Below are 18845 nucleotides of genomic sequence, written 5' to 3'. Positions count from 1 at the left end.
AGATGGCAGGGAGCGTAACAAAATGCGGCGGAGGACGCAGCCCGAGTGCTGGACTCTCCGTGTTTTGCCAAAGCCCGAACTGGCCGTCGGGTGCTGCGCATCTTAAAGTTAGCTTGCGTTCAGGGAACTAGCGGGCGCAGGCTGTCTTCGCTGTTCCAAGGAGAATCTGAAATCTGTATCTTCAGAAACTCTTCTCATCTAAGGTGTGTGTGGATTTTTATTAGGGCTTGTTTTCAACGTTGAGTATACTATGCCTAGTAAAATTACATGCCCAAAACTAATTCCTCCCCTCCCCCAAAAAAGCTTTGTTTTTAAGAGAAGCAAGATAAAGTAACTTTAGCATTCAAGTTGCTGGCACTTAAAATTTGAAGGTAGCAGAGTGATCAAGTAAGCGACCACACCAGTAGAGAGTGAGAAGATGGAAACGAAGACTAGAGTGAGCCCGGATCAAGTTGGCATCCTGGTCTCAGGATCGCAGGTGTGCGTTTTGCAGTAGCTGTGTGCCGCTGATTTTCATCTCATGCGCTTGCTACAGTGCACAGCACACAGTAGAAAGCCAACAAAAGTGAATTGAATGCAATCAACTTCAACAGACCCTATTCCTAGGTGAATGATAAAAGAGAGCCCAGACTGCTGAGAAATCTTTAGGGCCCCCTTATTGAATCTTTCCTCCCTCAACTTCTGAGGAAAATATATCTTTGTTTTTATTTTGATAGTTGTAGCCTCTCTTAGCTACTCCTTGAAGATGGTCACTGGTGACTTTCCATGGGTCGGATGTTCCTCTTTAAGTACCAATTGTTGGATTTTTCCTCAGTCAACTCTGATTTGTCCTTGTCTTTTTCCAGGGGCCCCATGTTGGTGCTTTAGTAAGGCTCTTCTGTACCTTTATAAAGATTAAGAGTTTTTTTTAACTAATTTTCTTTTAAAGTCTTCAAGTGTACTCCTTTATTACTGTGGGTTGTTTCTCTAGCATTAGATCACTACTCTGGAATAATCTCATGTGGGTGTGTGTAGACTACAATTAAACAAATATTGGAAAGGTACCAGTTATGTACCAGGTACTGTACAGACACTGGGTCTACAACAAGTTAGGGTGTGGACCTCCTAATGCATTCTGATAATTGTGTGGTCTGTAACTTTTTTCCTTAAAAAATTGATCTGTTGGGAAAGTAACTTATTCTTAAAATACTGAGCTGAAGATAGTCAACTTTTTGTTTCCATTACACATAACCTTCACCTGGACATAGTTAATTTGTTGCAGAAATAATTGTAAGTATTTCAAAACCCAAAATGAATTGCTTTAGCTTTATTACCTTTTTGAATTCTGTGTAGTTGGGTCAAGGATTGCCTGTGTAATGTGATATGACTACTTAGTAACGTGTTCTGTTTGCAGACAGTTGTTTTTGGGAACTAATCATTACCATTTGTTGAGCAATTTAGGTGTCAGTATAACTAGTTATACAATATTATGATTTCACAGTAATACAGTATTATCATTAATATGTTAAATAATGCTGTCAGTTGGGTATTCTTATCTCCATTGACAGATGAGGAGGAAATAGGCCTAGAGCAGGAATGGGGAAGGCCAACAGAATCATTTGTTCTGGTCCTGCCAAGGCAACCCACAGTCAGGAGTTGAAATTCAATGCATCTATAGCAGGCTGATTTTTAGGTTGATAGTTTTGTATGGCTTGCAAATGATGTTGTAAGTATCCAGGTGGCAGAAGAAAGATCCCCCATCCCCGGCTTAGGGAGTAGCCTGCCTAATGAACTCATGCACGGTAGTCAGGGTTTAAACTAAGTTTTGTCTAACTCCAAAGACTATGTATACGTTTTCCAGTGCCTCTCCAGTTTTAATCTAATGGTTAAATTTGTATTAATATTAATTCAGAAATAAATTCTTGTAATAATTCCAACATCATTTTCTTCTCCAAGCTTTTTCTTGTCATAAGTAGGTAATATTTATGTGCTATTATTGTTTTTTGTATTGTTGAGAGTCATTGTTTTATGGCTTTCTAACCAGATTAAGTAATTTAGCTGATTAGTAATTAGTTCTAAACTTGAAGAACAAGGAACAGATAGATCACATCGTGTTTTGGTCACAATTGGTTTACTGACTGTATAGCATCAATAGATGTCTCAAGTCCTGGAATTAGAATTTCTCAAAGAGTATAGTATATTCTTTGAGCACACAGCTATACTTACCAGCTGTGTAGCTACTGCCTGTCACTTTGAGTTCTGATTTTGCCATAATGAGATAGTCTTGCCAAGAAACGACGAGAAATGTGCAGACAGTTCTTCTTTATGCTCTTGCTCCTTTCCCTGCCAGGCTGCAGGACTTTGGCTGACATCATATATTGATGTTGAATGATATTATGTTGTCTGTGAGTGGAACTTTATGAAATGGAAAACATTTCCCTGAGCTGTAAATTAAAGATTGTTTTCTAGACTTTGTTATAGACTGGAACATCCTGTAAAAATCATCTTTCTAGGGCTCAGACTATGTTATTCCAAAAGTTGTTGCCAGACTCAATCTGTTGCTTGCTACTCCTTTTTCTCATTAGAAGATGAAATCATATCTAAATATATGTTTTCTTTTATGAAGAGGGAAAGAGATATAAAATTAACAACAGATTAAGAATAAAGAGAAACTGATTTTGTTTTAATTTTCTTGGGAATAAGTGCCAGTAAGTTTTCAGGAATACCTGAAAGCTTTTCCCCAAGTAATGTGCTATTTTGACTATTGCTGATATTGTCCCATTTTACAGGTGAGAAAACTGAAGCCTGCTGAACTAACTGAACTAAAATAACTTGCCCTGGCCCACCCAGCCAGCTCTACTGAGGAAAAAGTAGAACTGGGAACTTGGATCCAGGTCTTTCTGAAAACAGAAACTTGTTCTTTTTTGCTTCACAGAATAATTATGTAATCAAAATATTTGAATAGATGAGGTAGAGCCTGAAGAGGAGGGAATGGATGAGAGAAACGTAGATGCTAAGGTTTGTCTAATAGTGGGCTAAGTATGAGATCTACAGCCAAGGAAAAGGTCCGACCCACAAACGTTGATTTGGAAGTGGTCCAGATTTAGGTAATCATTGGCATTTTCTATTGTGGATGACTTTGTGCAAGGAGAATGTGTTGAATCTATAGAGAACAGTGTGTGTGTTAGGGCTATGGTAACCTTTAAAAGGGGGTAGGTGGGGGAGAGGAGCTGAGAAAGAGTAGTGTGGCTAAATTGATAGAGGTGAGTCATGAATGAGAGGGAACAGTCTTCCATGCCTAATTCCCGTCCTGGCTTCCTCATCTACTCTGCTTCTTCCCTCTCACTGGCTGGGTGCTGTTCTAGGATCTAGGAAGTGGAGGTAAACAAATCAGACACTAACTCCTTCCCGTGTAAAGCTTATTTTCTAGTTGGAGAAAATATATAATAAACAAAACAGTCCGATATATGTTAGATGTTGGTAAATGCCATGGATAAAAATAAAGCAAACAAATGTGGACATTTGGTGCAGTAGTTAAGATACCACTGGGGATGCCCCCATCTCATAAGGGAGTATCTGAAGTGCAGGAGCTGATGATTCAAGTACTTGGGTCCCTGCTACCACAAGTGAGGCCTGTATTGTGTTCCTGGCTTTGGCCTGGCCCACCCTCTGATGTTACAGGCATTTTGGGAGTGAACTAGCTGATTGAGAGATCTCTCTGTCTCTCTCTCTCTGCCTTTCAAATAAAACAAAATAAAGCAAGCAAACAAACAGGGCCTCTCAGAATGGGGTTGGAGGCAGTAGTTACATGTCTGGTAGGTAGTTAGATGACTTTTTCTTTTTTAGAAAGTTGCTCTTGAACACAGGCTTGAAACATGCTCACATTGAATACAGGGCCCAGTGAGGTATGAAATCCTTTCCCAGGGCAGTCCTGGTTGCTAAGAACCAGCAAGGTTAGAAAGAGAGCAGGGATAGAAGTAAAAGTTGGGAGACAGGAGAAAGTTACTGTAGATACTTGAAGGCCATTGTAAAATCTTTGCAGTTGCTCTGAGATAGGAAGTCAGCTGTATTCAGTGTTGCAGAAAAGCAAAGTGAAAAATGTCTGTTGAATTTATGAGCTGGGTTTGGTTACTCTGTTTCCCTCTTACCAAGTCCATGACAGTTTCCTTTGATATTTTATAGCCAGACACTGTTCTAGGAACTGGGGATGCATGAACAAGATAATCTCTGCCCTCCCACCTCTGAATGGCAACTTGATGTGCAGATAATTTATTATTGGCAGAATACCAGTGGCAATAGTGATTCTAGGTGTCCCAAATGGGTGCTTTGCTACAAGTCGGTCACAGCTTGATTGAAGAAGGGCATTGGTCACTTTCTGTCCCAGAGGTCACTTTTCCCTCCTGGGAATAAATGTTCTGTATGTGTGATTCTCTGTTTTTCCATCTCCAATTTTGTAATCAGCTGAAATTTGAGCTTTTTATATAGACCACTAGGGTACCTTTTAGTGTAGACTCACGGCCGACAGCAGTTTGACTGAAAAGTCTATATAGTATACTGGAATTTACCGTCCCACACCAGAGTGACCATGCTCTTCAATTCCTTTCTCCTCAGCCCATTTTCCCCCTTCATTTATTTATTTATTTTTGACAGGCAGAGTTAGACAGTGGGAGAGAGAGAGACAGAGAGAAAGGTCTTCCTTTTTCTGTTGGTTCACCCCCCAACTGGCCGCAGCGTGCCGATCCGAAGCCAGGAGCTAGGTGCTTCCTCCTGGTCTCGCATGCGGGTGCAGGGCCCAAGAACTTGTGCCATCCTCCACTGGCTTCCTAGGCCACAGCAGAGAGCTGGACTGGAAGAGGAGCAACCGGGACAGAATCCGGCACCCCAACTGGGACTAGAACCCAGGGTGCCGGTGCCGCAGGTGGAAGATTAGCCTAGTGAGCTGTGGCGCTGGCCATGATTTATTCTTTCTTTTTCCAAAGCCCTTTCCCCTTCCCCACTTACTTTTTCCTGTGCTGAGACCTGTAGTTTTCTTTTTTTTTTAAGTCAATTAAATTTATTTTATTTTATTTATTTGGAAGGTAGACACACATACACACACAGAGACAGAGAAAGAAATATGCTCCTATCCTCTGGTTCACTTCTCAGATACCTTCAGTGCTTCCAGCTTGAAGTCAGGAGACAGCAGTGCAAATTGGGGTCTCCTGTGTGGGTGGTGGCAACCCAAATACCTGAGCCACCACCCGCTCCCACCAGGGTTCACAGTAGCAAGAAACTGGAATTGAGAGTGGAGCCAGGACTTGAACTCAGGCATCCAACAGGCGATGTGTGTTCTAAGAGGCTGCCTAACCACTATGTTGCATGCCTGCCCCAAAGACCTGATTTTGGGAATCTTAATGATACTCAGTGCCTCTGTGATAGTGACTTGAAGGATTGGAGTTGCTTCCTAAGCATCTGACTTAAAACATTTCCAAGAAAAGTCAGGGGAAAATCTGTTGCAAAGTACTTTTGGTTCCTTGGTGAAAAGGGGAACTATCAAAAAAGCAGGTGGTTTTTAGAAATTGGCTAAGTCTGTGGCTTGAAATTTATGTGCTAATGATTTTAACAAAGGGAAGCATCTCATTTCCTGTTTTTTTTTTTTTTTTTTTTTTAAGGGAGGGGAGACTTGTAGCAAAAAGCAGATTCATTTTAGAAATTCTCTTTATTTTCTCCAGAACCTTAGCTTAAGTACTAAATAAATGTTTTGTAATAACTTCAGATTAATTTTATTATATGATGTATCCATGTAGAGATTGCGGTATTGAAGCAATTATATAATAATTATTTTTTTAAGTTTTTTTTTTTTAGAGGCAGAGTTACAGAGAGAGGGAGAGACAGAGAGAAAGGTCTTCTATCTGCTGGTTTACTACCCAAATGGCCACAACGGCTGGAGCTGGGCAGATCAGGAGCCAGGAGCTTCTTCTGGGTCTCTCACGTGGGTTCAAGGGCCCAAGCACTTGGTTCATCTTCTGTCGCTTTATCAGTCCATAATCAGAGTCTGGATTGGAAGAGGAGCAGCTAGGACATGAACCAGCACCCATATGGGATGCTAGCACTGCAGGTGGAGGCTTAGCCTACAACGGCACAGCACCGGTCCCTATAATGATCTTCTACTGTATTTTTCTTGATTTGAATGTCTTTTTACATTTACTGAGGCAATGAATAATCCTCAGTTTGTTATATTACAGACATAACTTTCTTTTTTCTCAGACTTTTCCTTCTCTGACAACTAGTCTGACAAACTTTATATATTTTTTTTAAAGATTTATTATTTATTTATTTGAAAGTCAGAGTTACACAGAGAGAGAAGGAGAGGCAGAGAGAGAGAAAGAGATCTTCCATTCGCTGGTTCACTCCCCAGATGGCCAGAATGGCTGGAGCTGAGCTCATCTGAAGCCAGGAGCTTCTTCCAGGTCTCCCATGTGGGTGCAGGGGCCCAAGGACTTGGGCCATCTTCCTTTGCCTTCCCAGGCCATAGCAGAGAGCTGCATTGGAAGTGGAGCAGCCGGGACTTGAACCAGTGCCCATATGGGATGCCAGCACTACAGGGAACAGCTTTACCCACTACGCCACAGTGCTGGCCCCCAAACTTTATATTTTTAAGAAAACTTTCTTTTTCCTAATTTCTTCCTTCCTTCAGTTTTATGATGACCTCCAGATGAGCTTCCTCTCTGCCACAGCTTATGGCCGACCCTACTGGCTCTCCCAGTCAGCTCTAGATTACTTCACTAGGCTCTTACCTGGTTTCCCTTACCAACCCAGCACTGAAACTGGAATGATCTTAAAAACTACCAGGTTGGCGGGCGCCGCGGCTCACTAGGCTAATCCTCCGCCTAGCGGCGCCGGCACACCGGGTTCTAGTCCCGGTCGGAGCGCCGGATTCTGTCCCGGTTGCCCCTCTTCCAGGCCAGCTCTCTGCTGTGGCCAGGGAGTGCAGTGGAGGATGGCCCAGGTGATTGGGCCCTGCACCCCATGGGAGACCAGGAAAAGCACCTGGCTCCTGGCTCCTGCCTTTGGATCAGCGCGGTGCGCTGGCCACAGCGCGCCGGCCGCGGCGGCCATTGGAGGGTGAACCAACGGCAAAGGAAGACCTTTCTCTCTGTCTCTCTCTCTCACTGTCCACTCTGCCTGTCAAAAAAAAAAAAAAAAAAAAAAAACTACCAGGTTGTGGACTGCATTGTAGCATAGCGGGGTAAAGCCATAGGCTTCAACACCCATCCCATATGGGTGCTGGTTTGAGTCCTGGCTGCTCCACTTCCCTTCCAGCTCGCTGCTAATGTGCCTGGGAAAGTAGCAGTGGATGGCCCAAGTGCCTGGACACTTGGACCCACATGGGAGATCTGGAAGAAGCAGCTGGCTCCTGGGTTTGGACTGGCCCAGCTCCGATCATTGTGACCATTTGGGGAGTGAACCAGCGGATGGAAGACTTCTCTCTGTCTCTCCCCTTCTAAACTCTGCCTTTCAAATTAATAAGTCAGTCAAACAGAAAAAAAACTGCCTGGTCATGGACTACTGTGCTGAAAACCTCTATTTGTATCCTTTTATCTAAGGCACAGATTCTCTACCTTAACGTGGTTTTTTTTTTCTTTTTTTTTTTTTAATTAGATAAAATGTTGTTCCTCTTCTACTGATGTATAGTATTCTGTCTTAATTGAAAATTCTGTATGTTCTCTGTTAGTGGTGAAAATTTTATTGATTCTTCTTTCAACTTTTATATTAGAAAATAGTGTTTTTTTCCAACTCTAGAGCACATTAGAAATTTGAATTTTCTATTTGAACTTCACATACATCTTCTCCATTTGAACGTAACAGGATATTATCTTAGCACAGAGGACTATCAGGGCTCACCCTTCCTTACCAGATTACTAACTATAGTACTATTTTTGTTTAATTGAGAGAGCTTTTTTCCATTGATTTCACACCCCAAATGCCTGCAACAGCTAGTGCTGGGCCAGGGCAAAGCCAGCTCAGAACTCAATCCAGGTCTTCCACATGGGTGGCAGGGACTCAAATACTTTAGCCATCATCTGCTGCCATTAGAAGCTGGAATTGGAAGTGAAGCTGGGAGTCAAACCCAGGCTCTTTGGTATGGGATACGGGTGGTTAAAGTGGCTTTGTAACTGCTGTGCCCATCCCTAACTATAGTAATTTTTGAGATATTTATTTGAGCACATTATTTATATTTTTCAGGAAAATGGAGGCAAAATTTGTGACATACATTATCCCTCTGAGGGAGAGATTATTGTCCTTATTTTACAGATGAGGACATGAGACCCAGACAGGGTGGCCTGCAGTTGACAGCCAGTAAACTTGTGTTGAGTGAATTAGTAGGCTCTTTCCTGACACTGTGTATTTATGTGCATGCTCGTCAAAGATGTGTGTGTGTGTGTGTGTGTGTGTGTGTGTACATGTTTGCAATGCATTTGTATATTTTAAAGGGTCAAAGTTCTAATAAACTCCTTTTCAAGGTGGGAGATCCAGACAAACTAGGGCTTTATGCCTGGGAAAAGAACCAAAAGGTAGAGAAGGAAGCTAGCTTAATTGAGTTAAGTGTGAGAGGAATTAATATAGAATTTTAGAAGGAATATCAGTTACTAGGAATGAACAGGGGGAGTTCCTAACAACTCCTTCATCTCCATTTCCTCTAATGACAGAGTGGAGATGAGAAGAGCCTTGAGATTTGTATTTTAGCCTCATTTTGGAGATGATTCAGATGAACAGCTTGGGCTTTGCATTTTATCTGTAGTCGACCAAAATTAGAAGATCTAACCGAAGGAATTTCATATAATTTTGTATCCAAAACTAGGGGAAATTAGGAAATAGCCTTTGAACATTAGAAAGAGTTTTTTCAACTTGAATTTTCCATCCTGATATTGTAGTATTATACAGTTCTAGAGGAAGAGGGATTTTTTTTTTGCCTTGAATGTGAGATGGGATGGAGATAGAGGACTGAAAGTCTAGAAATGTATTTCTAAAAAATTAAACCTGAACTGTAACTGTGTATTCAAGTTTGTCTACTGGTTTTCATGTGTTGCTCATTTGTTCATGAATTACTAATTGCCTATCCTTCACTGTGTAGGAAAAAAGTAGCAGAGAGAAATGAGAACTAACGTGATGGGTTAAAGACTAGTGTAAAGGGTTAATACATCCCTCAGATGACTTCAGTAAAAGGGCTCATTGGTGAATTGTGATTGCCTTCTGCTTCACTTCTGTGGGAAATAATTTCTTTGTGTCAGTTCATCTTAGTTCAGCAAACATTTGCTGTGGCAGACACAATACTAACCATTAGAAGATACTCAGTCGTAAATAATAGATAGACCTTGCCCTGGGATATGTTATAATCTTCCATTATAATTAGGCATTACTTAATAGTGGTGGAAGGGGAAGATTTGAAAATATTTAGGTGATAAAATGGGTATAAGCTGGTGATTGAATTTTGGGGGTCAAGAAGTCATAGGATGGGGCCAGCACGTGGCTTACTTGGTTAATCCTCCGCCTGTGGCGCCGGCATTCTATATGGGCGCCGGTTCTAGTCCCAGTTGCTCCTCTTCTAGTCCAGCTCTCTGCTGTGGCCTGGGAAAGCGGTAGAGGATGGCCCAAGTGCTTGGGTCCCTGCACCCACATGGGAGACCAGGAGGAAGCACCTGGCTCCTGGCTTCGGATTGGCGCAGTTTCGGCCGTAGTGGCCATTTGCAGGGTGAACCAATGGAAGGAAGATCTTTCTCTCTGTCTCTCTCTCTCTCTCACTGTCTGTAACTCTACCTATCAAATAAATAAATAATAAAAAATGAAGTCATAGGATGATTCCCAGATTTCCAGTGTGAGTGATTTGATGAGGGTGGAGTAGTATGAACTCATTTCCAAAACACAGAATTAGGGACATATCTGTGAGGGATGAAAGGGGAAGTCTGTTTTCCTTTTGTTCAACATTACTCAAAGACATCCAAGAGGAGGCAGTATAATATTGTGGTAAGGTGTTCCAGCTCTGTAATCAGACTACTTGGGGTTATAACTGTGCTATACCACTTAGGAGTTGCTATCGGACTTTGGAATGATTACTTAACCTCTCTTAGGCTCAGTTTCTACTAGGATTATAATAGTATCTATCAATCGAAGTTGTGAAAATTAAGAGAAAGAATGCATTTAAGCATTTATCATAGTACTGTAATATCAATAACCTCAATAATATGTTGGGAATTATTACTGTTCTTGTATGTACAGCAGACAGTGGGAACTCAGGAGAAATCATAGCTAGATGTATAGTTTGTGAGTCATTAATATTTGTATAATCTGAAATAGTGTTAGTGGATAGAATTCTTTTTTTTTTTTTAACAATTTTTTGAATTTATTTGACAGGTAGAGTTAGACAGTGAGAGAGAGACAGAGAGAAAGGTCTTCCTTCCGTTGGTTCACCCTCCAAATGGCCGCTATGGCCAGAGCTATGCTGATCCGAAGCCAGGAGCCAGGTGCTTCCTCCTGGTCTCTCATGTGGGTGCAGGGGCCCAAGCACTTGGGCTGTCCTCCACTGCCTTCCCAGGCCACAGCAGAGAGCTAGACTGGAAGAGGAGCAACCAGGATTAGAACCTGGCGCCCATATGGGATGCCAGCACCACAGGTAGAGGATTAAACAAGTGAGCCATGGCGCCAGCCCCTGTGGATAAAATTCCTAAAGAGGGTAGACCCTGAGAAAGTGTAGTAGTGAACAGGGGACAGGCAGAGGAAGATTAAAATCCAAATGAAAACTGTTGTCATAGTTTTCCATGTGTATTTACAAGCTTTGTAGATAATTGTGCCTTGTAGAGGAATTATAAGGCTTATGATTGGAACACAACTAGAAACATTTATATTTAGATACTTTGTAATTTTTTTTTAAAATGAACTTTCTATTTAATTAATACCACAACCTTTTTCTTTTACTTACAAATATGCTTTTTTATTTTCTCTGAAGTGCTACAAAATGAAGTAGGCTCTAGTGTTGATACTTTATGGCAATCTGTATTTCTGTATATACTCATTAGGTTTCTTCTAAATAAAATTTTTCTTCTTAAAAAATTTGATTGAATTGCATAAGGAATAAGGTGGATGAAATCTATATTGTGGTTGGCTATGGTGTACTTTTCCAGCTGGGTCTAGCACAGTTGAAGAGAAGTAAATGGTAGTTAATCTCATTTCTCTTAAAAATGTGTTCAAATTTATGTTTTGATTGGCAGTATGTGCTATAAAGAAATTAGATATTTAATTATGAAATGAATATCCTAAACAATGAAATCAATGTTGGTGTCCAAGAGACATCTTCATTCAGGTTTATGGGAAATCTTCCAATTTTCTTGAAGGACTGTGTATAATGATCAGCTTTTGTATATTAAATCAGCTGTTAGACTTAAGATATAAATTAGTTCAACGTTAAGACTGAATTTGGCCGGCGCCACGGCTCAGTAGGCTAATCCTCCACCTTGTGGCGCCGGCACCCTGGGTTCTAGTCCCGGTCGGGGCGCCGGATTCTGTCCCGGTTGCTCCTCTTCCAGGCCAGCTCTCTGCTGTGGCCAGGGAGTGCAGTGGAGGATGGCCCAAGTCCTTGGGCCCTGCACCCCATGGGAGACCAGGATAAGCACCTGGCTCCTGCCATCGGATCAGCGCGGTGCGCTGGCCGCAGCGCACTGGCCGCGGTGGCCATTGGAGGGTGAACCAACGGCAAAGGAAGACCTTTCTCTCTGTCTCTCTCTCTCACTGTCCACTCTACCTGTCAAAAAAAAAAAAAAAAAAAAAAACCCACACAAAAACTGAATTTTTTGGGCCCGGCACTGTGGCTCACTTGGTTGGTCCTCTGCCTGCAGCACCGGCATCCCATATGGGCACGGGGTTCTGGTCCCGGTTGCTCCTCTTCCAGTCCAGCTCTCTGCTGTGGCCTGGGAGGGCAGTGGAGGATGGCCTAAGTGCTTGGGCCCCTGTACCCGCATGGGAGACCAGGAGGAGGTGCCTGGCTCCTGGTTTCAGATCGGTGCAGTGCCGGCCGTGGTGGTCATTTGGGGAGTGAACCAATGGAAGGAAGATCTTTCTGTCTCTCTTCCTGTCAAATAAATAAATAAGAAATATTTAAAAAATGAATTTGTCTTATTCTCGCAAATAAAGTTTCATAGCAAAAATATTTTAAAATTTTACATTAAATTTTAACATCTGACATAATGCTGTAATAAGCATAAACTCCCTGGAAGTACATTTCTGGGAGTGGTAAAGGGAAGAAGAAGCTAATCAGCCTTTTAAGCAGTGATTATTGATTACTTGGGAAGTTATAATTTTATAATGGGGCATTCTTTCTATGATTAGCAAGGGGAAATATATTGTTTATGAAACAAAGTATAGAATGAGTGACATATTTCTCTGATTTTGATGATCTACCCAATTTTAAAGAACTGCTTACCACCATGCTGCTATAGCTGTGAAATAAATATTTTAAGGTAGGTAGTAGTTATGTTACATTGTTACCGTCCCCCCCCCCCCCCTGCCCCCGTGAGGGTGAATCACTGAATTTCAAAGCAGTTGGTCTTTGCACATTCCCGCCCAACTCTAATCCCCTCTCCAGGCAGTTCTCTGTGTGTGCGTGTCTATGCATATTAACAAAGATATTCTGTGTTCCTCACTGCTTTAGGCACTAGAGGAGGCCCATGCATCGAAGGGCATCATCCATGCCAGGGAATTCAGTTAGAAAGGACTACAAAGCTAAGACTTAAGTGAAGAATGAATTTCTGAGAAGGCTTCATATTAGGGAGGCAGGTATCAGTGAGCTTTGAAGGACGCTTTGCACTCAGCTAAACAGAGGAAACCCTTTTTAAGCGAGAGCAGTCTGAGGAAAAGCACAGAGCCGGACACAAAACAACCGTTGTCCTGGCATGGGATCGTGAGGAGAATAGAGATGAAGTTGGAGTTTGCAACTATTTAACTGCTTCCTGGTTTAATTTTTCTGGTAGTTTGCTTCTATAACTCTAGATAATAACCTTATATATTTATCATTTGATTTTCCAGCTTTAGAACAAAAGGGTAACTTTTGGGTTTGCAAAATATTTTTACTTATTTGTACTATACCCCCAACTTGCTTGCCTTAATATTTGTGCTAATGTTTTAAAATCTTTTCTGTTGTATATATTTGACACTATTAATAATACCTACTCTGTGACTTACATGTTCTCCCAAAAGATATATGAAGTTACTATTCAATATTGAATAAGCTCTTTATTTTTATTTTTTATTTTTTTGACAGGCAGAGTGGACAGTGAGAGAGAGAGAGACAGAGGGAAAGGTCTTCCTTTTGCCGTTGGTTCACCCTCCAATGGCCGCCGCGGCCGGCGCGCCGCAGCTGGCGCACTGCGCTGATCCGATGGCAGGAGCCAGGTGCTTCTCCTGGTCTCCCATGGGGTGCAGGGCCCAAGCACTTGGGCCATCCTCCACTGCACTCCCTGGCCACAGCAGAGAGCTGACCTGGAAGAGGGGCAACCGGGACAGAATCCGGCGCCCCGACCGGGACTAGAACCCGGTGTGCCGGCGCCGCAAGGCGGAGGATTAGCCTTGTGAGCCGCGGCGCCGGCCTAAATAAGCTCTTAACTTTAGGGATAGAAGGAGTGAACAATTGAAAATGGTACATGTGCATCCTGGAATAACAGAAAGAGAATTTATACTGCTTTTGAAATGAGAAATAACATCTTTTTCTTTTTTAGGTTGAGCAAGTGAAATTACTTGACCGATTCAGTACCAACAACAAGTCATTAACAGGAACATTGTATCTTACGGCCACACATCTATTATTCATAGACTCTCATCAAAAAGAGACCTGGGTAAGGACTGTAGCTGTGCTGTTTACATGCTAGTAATGAACTTGGCCTTTCACTGTGTTTTATATTTTACATGTGTAACAGAGTTCTTAATTCTTGGTTACCTTTCTCAACCAAAACATTTTCAGTTATCAGATCACTTCTGCCTCCCTTCTCTTTTTTTTTCTTTAATATTTATTTATTTTCATTTTATTTGACAGCTAGAGACAGACGTCCATTGTTTTACTCCCCAAATTCCTGTAACTACTAGAGCTGTGCTAGGCTAACCTGGAGTCCAGAACTCAATCCGGGTCTCCCACGAGGGAGTCAGGGATCCAAGTACTTGAGCCATCCTTTGCTGCCTCCCAGAGTGAGCATTAGCAGGAAGCTGGATCAGAAGTGGAATAGCTGGGACCAAGGATTCTGAAATGGAATGTGTCCCAAGTAGAAACCTAATAACTGTGCCAAGTATCTGCCCTTGGCCTCCCTTCTTCTTCTTCTTTTTTTTTTTTTTAATTTATTTGACAGGTAGAGTTATAGACAGTGAGAGAGAGACAGAGAGAAAGGTCTTCCTACTGTTGGTTCACTCCCCAAATGGCCGCTGCGGCCGTCGCACCACGCTGATCCGAAGCCAGGAGCCAGGTGCTTCTCCTGGTCTCGCATGCAGGTGCAGGGCCCAAGGACTTGGGCCATCCTCCACTGTCTTCCCGGGCCACAACAGAGAGCTGGACTGGAAGAGGAGCAACCGGGACAGAATCCGGCGCCCTGATCAGGACTAGAACCCGGGGTGCCGGCGCCGCAAGGTGGAGGATTAGCCTATTGAGCCGCGGTGCTGGCCTGTTCTTTTTAATTTTTAAAAATCTATGAGCCGGCGCCGTGGCTCAATAGGCTAATCCTCCGCCTAGCGGCACCGGCACACCGGGTTCTAGTCCCGGTCGGGGCGCCGGATTCTGTCCCGGTTGCCCCTCTTCCAGGCCAGCTCTCTGCTATGGCCAGGGAGTGCAGTGGAGGATGGCCCAGGTGCTTGGGCCCTGCACAACATGGGAGACCAGGAAAAGCACCTGGCTCCTGGCTCCTGCCATCGGATCAGCGCGGTGCGCCGGCTGCAGTGGCGGCCATTGGAGGGTGAACCAACGGCAAAGGAAGACCTTTCTCTCTCTGTCTCTCTCTCTCACTGTCCACTCTGCCTGTCAAAAAAATAAATAAATAAATAAAATAAAATAAAATAAAATAAAAATCTAGGTAATGTATGCATATATTAGCATATCACATGGATTATATGGTATATTCCACAATATTTTTATATCAAATTGCTGCTAGGGTATTAATTTTTTTTCTAGTATAAATGTTGAAAAATATATGTTCACATGCAAACATACACATATACATATATATATATATATATACACACAAACATATCTCCTAGATATCCATATGCATTTTTTTTTTTTTTTTGACAGGCAGAGTTAGACAGTGAGAGAGAGACAGAGAGAAAGGTCTTCCTTTTTCTGTTGGTTCACACCGCAAGTGGCCACTATTGATCCAAAGCCAGGAGCCAGGTGCTTCCTCCTTGTCTCTCATGTGGGTGCAGGGTCCAAGGACTTGGGCCATCCTCCTCTGCACTCCCTGGCCACAGCAGAGAGCTAGACTGGAAGAGGAGCAACCGGGACAGAATCCGCCGCCCCAACCGGGACTAGAACCTGGTGTGCCGGTGCCACAGGCAGAGGATTAGCCTAGTGAGCCGTGGCGCCGGGCCATATGCATTTTCAAGTATACTTTTATATATATGCAAGTCTACTTAAAATTGTACATATATATATATAAATATCTTGTATGTTTCTTTTTATATGCATACCAGAGTGTTTCTGGAGTATTTACCTGGAACTAAAATTACTGGATAAACACATATTCAGTCTAAGTATGCTACCTTTCTAATATTTCAATATTTATTTTCCATAGTTTCCAGTTTATTCCCTTCACTAAAGTGTTGTGCATTGATCAGCATCCTCATCAGCATTGTTGTAATCATTCCCCTTCTCTAAGGAGAATACTTTCCAAGACCCCCAGTGACTGCCTGGAACTGCAGATAGTACTGGACTGTATATTTTTTGTGATTTTTCCTATTCATTCTTTCTTTTTAAATTTCCAATTTTTTTTTTTTTTTTTTTGACAGGCAGAGTGGATAGTGAGAGAGAGACAGAGAGAGAAAGGTCTTCCTTTTGCCGTTGGTTCACCCTCCAATGGCCAATGGCCGCTGCTGCAGCCGGCGCACCGCGCTGATCCGATGGCAGGAGCCAGGAGCCAGGTGCTTTTCCTGGTCTCCCATGGGGTGCAGGGCCCAAGCACCTGGGCCATCCTCCACTGCACTCCCTGGCCATAGCAGAGAGCTGGCCTGGAAGAGGGGCAACCGGGACAGAATCCGGCGCCCCGACCGGGACTAGAACCCGGTGTGCCGGCGCCGCAAGGTGGAGGATTAGCCTATTGAGCCACGGCGCCGGCTAAATTTCCAATTTTATTTAGTTATTGTAATCATCAGAATTCTTTTTTTTTTTTTAAAGATTTATTTATTTATTTGAAAGGCAGAATTACAGAGAGGCAGAGGCAGAGAGAAAGAGACGTATTCCATCTGCTGGTTCACTCCCCAGATGGCTGCAATGGCTGAAGTTGAGCTAATCTGAAGTCAGAAGCCAGGAGCCTCTTCCTGGTGCCCCATGCAGTTGCAGGGGCCTAAGGGCCTGGGACATCTTCCACGACTTTCCCAGGCCACAGCAGGGAGCTGGGTCAGAAATGGAGCAGCCGGGACTCGAACCGGTGCTCATATTGGATTGCTGGCATTGTAGGTGGTGGCTTAACCTGCTACACCACAGCGCTGGCCCCCCTATTCATTCTTAGCACAGATTTTAGCAACCTAATTTTTTTTATTCTTTATTGAGAACTTTTTTGTCTTTTTACTCAAAGAAGGTATTTCATGACTTCTCTGTGGCATACCTGAATTCCCAGCATCAGTACTCTTGCACTTTGGGCCATTATTGCATAAAATGAGTTGCTTGAACACAAACCTCCATGATACTTGACAGATAATCTGATAACTGATACAACTTATAAGTGACTAAGGGGTGGTAGCATATACAGTGTGTTATGCTGAACATGGAGATGATTCATGTCTCTTGCAGGATGAAATAGAACAATATAAGCTTTTATTATGCTATTTAAAACAGTGTGTAATTTAAAAATATTGCCTTAAACTTTTTTAAAAACTTGCATGTTCAGGGCCGTGGCACACTAGGTTAATCCTCTGTCTGTGGCACTGACATCCCATATGGGTGCCGGTTCTAGTCTCGATTGCTCCTCTTCTAATCCAGCTCTCTGCTGTGGACTGGGAAAGCAGTAGAGGATGGCCTAGGTTCTTGGGCCCCTGCTCCCACATCGGAGACCAGGAGGAAGCACCTGGCTCCTGGCTTCAGATCGGCGCAGCTCCGGCTTTGCGGCCATTTACGGGGTGAACTAGCAGAAGGAGGACCTTCCTCTCTGTCTCTCTCTCTCTCACTGTCTGTAACTCTACTTGTCAAATAAATAAATAAAATATTTTTAGAAAAAACTTGCATGTTCTTTACTGCTGGAATTTTCTGTTTAATATTTTTGTGTATAGATATATATTTAAAGATTTATTTATTTATTTGAAATTCAGAGTTACACAGAGAGGAGAGTCAGAGAGAGAGAGAGGCGGGGCGGGTGGGGGGGTCTTCCATCTGATGATTCACTCCCCAGGTGGCCACAATGGCTGGAGCTGCACCCATCCAAAGCCAGGAGCCAGGAGCTTCTTCCGGGTCTCCCACATAGTGCATGGCCCAAGGACTTGGGCCATCTTCTGCTATCCTGGGCCATAGCAGAGAGCTGGACAGGGAGTGGAGCAGCCGAGTCTCGAACTGGTGCCCATATTGGATGCTGGCGCTTCGGGCCAGGGCATTAACCCACTGTGCCACAGTGCCGACCCCTGTTTAGTATTTTTGGACTGTGGTTGACCTTAGATAGCTGAAACTTCAGATAAAGCAGAGTGTTATATTGTCAACTTAGAATTTCTTGTTTCTCTAGTGGATGTGCAGTTGTGATGTTATTTGCTGATGGCAAAGAAGTTATCCTTTCAATATTTTGGCCTTTTTGTTTTCAATTGGATTGTGTTTTCATTGATTTTATGAGTTCTGAGTTTCAATGCTGTATGAGTTACATGTGTAATAGATAGCTTTTCCAAGTATATTGCTTATCTTTTGGGTGTTTGTGTGTGCATTTTAGCATTTAAATTTTTTATGTGGCAGAGTTTTACCTTTTTAAATGATTTGTGTTACTTTACAACTTGTTTAAAAGTCTTCTCTGTATCAAGCACATGAAGATTCTCCTGTAATTTCTTTCTTTAATAAAGTGACATGCTATTTTTTTTTAATTAAAGATTTTTATTTATTTGAGGGGTAGAATTACAGACAGGGAGACAGGCCTTCACTCCCCAAATGGCTGCAAAGGCCAGAGCTGAGCCAATCCAAAGCCAGGAACCAGGAGCCAGGAGCTTCTTCCAGGTCTCCTAAATGGGTGCAGGGGCCCAAGCACTTGAGCCATCTTCCATGGCTTTCCCAGGCCATAGCAGAGGGCTGGATTGGAAGAGGAGCAGCAAGGACATGAACCTGTACCCATATGGGATGCCAGTGTCATAGGTGAAGGCTTATATGCTGCAGTGCCAGGACCTCTCCTTTAATTTTGTAATTAAGGTTAAGTTTGTCTTCTACTAATAACTTATTAATATATTGAATATTGTGGTATATGAGGTGTCCTATTCCTAAGAACTATCAGTACCATTTATTGGCTGTTTTGTCCCATTGATCTTTAGTACTAACTCTGTTATAAATAAAGCTTCTATATATGTGAAGGTCTGGTCCTAAGTTCTCTGTTCTGTTCTTTTGGTATAATTACTGCTGTACCAATATTGCACTTTTTTTTTTAAAGATTTATTTATTTGTTTGAAAGTCAGAGTTACACAGA

The 18845-nt window shown here is 42.7% G+C and overlaps 1 protein-coding gene across 4 annotated transcripts in view; it reads left to right on the top strand.

The window, feature by feature from the left end:
* The window catches only part of MTMR6 (myotubularin related protein 6), a 50296-nt gene that overhangs the window by 976 nt on the left and 30475 nt on the right, over positions 1 to 18845 (top strand). For 2 of the 4 annotated variants that reach the window (XR_016213405.1, XM_008259900.5), the window contains exon 2: positions 13725 to 13841. The exons of the other annotated variants lie outside the window; for them this stretch is intronic. Coding sequence is in view for 1 of the 2 variants with exons in the window: in XM_008259900.5 (XP_008258122.1) it covers positions 13725 to 13841 (117 nt within the window). In the remaining variant the exon portion in view is untranslated. The remainder of the gene's footprint in view (positions 1 to 13724; positions 13842 to 18845) is intronic. 4 annotated transcript variants of the gene reach the window in all.

Source organism: Oryctolagus cuniculus, chromosome 9, assembly GCF_051225735.1.
Source record: "Oryctolagus cuniculus isolate XC-2025 breed Fujian yellow rabbit chromosome 9, ASM5122573v1, whole genome shotgun sequence".
In the NCBI taxonomy this organism is placed as follows: Eukaryota; Metazoa; Chordata; class Mammalia; order Lagomorpha; family Leporidae; genus Oryctolagus; species Oryctolagus cuniculus.
The sequence above is the reverse complement of the archived record's forward strand: the minus strand, read 5'-3'. Positions and strand labels throughout refer to the sequence as shown.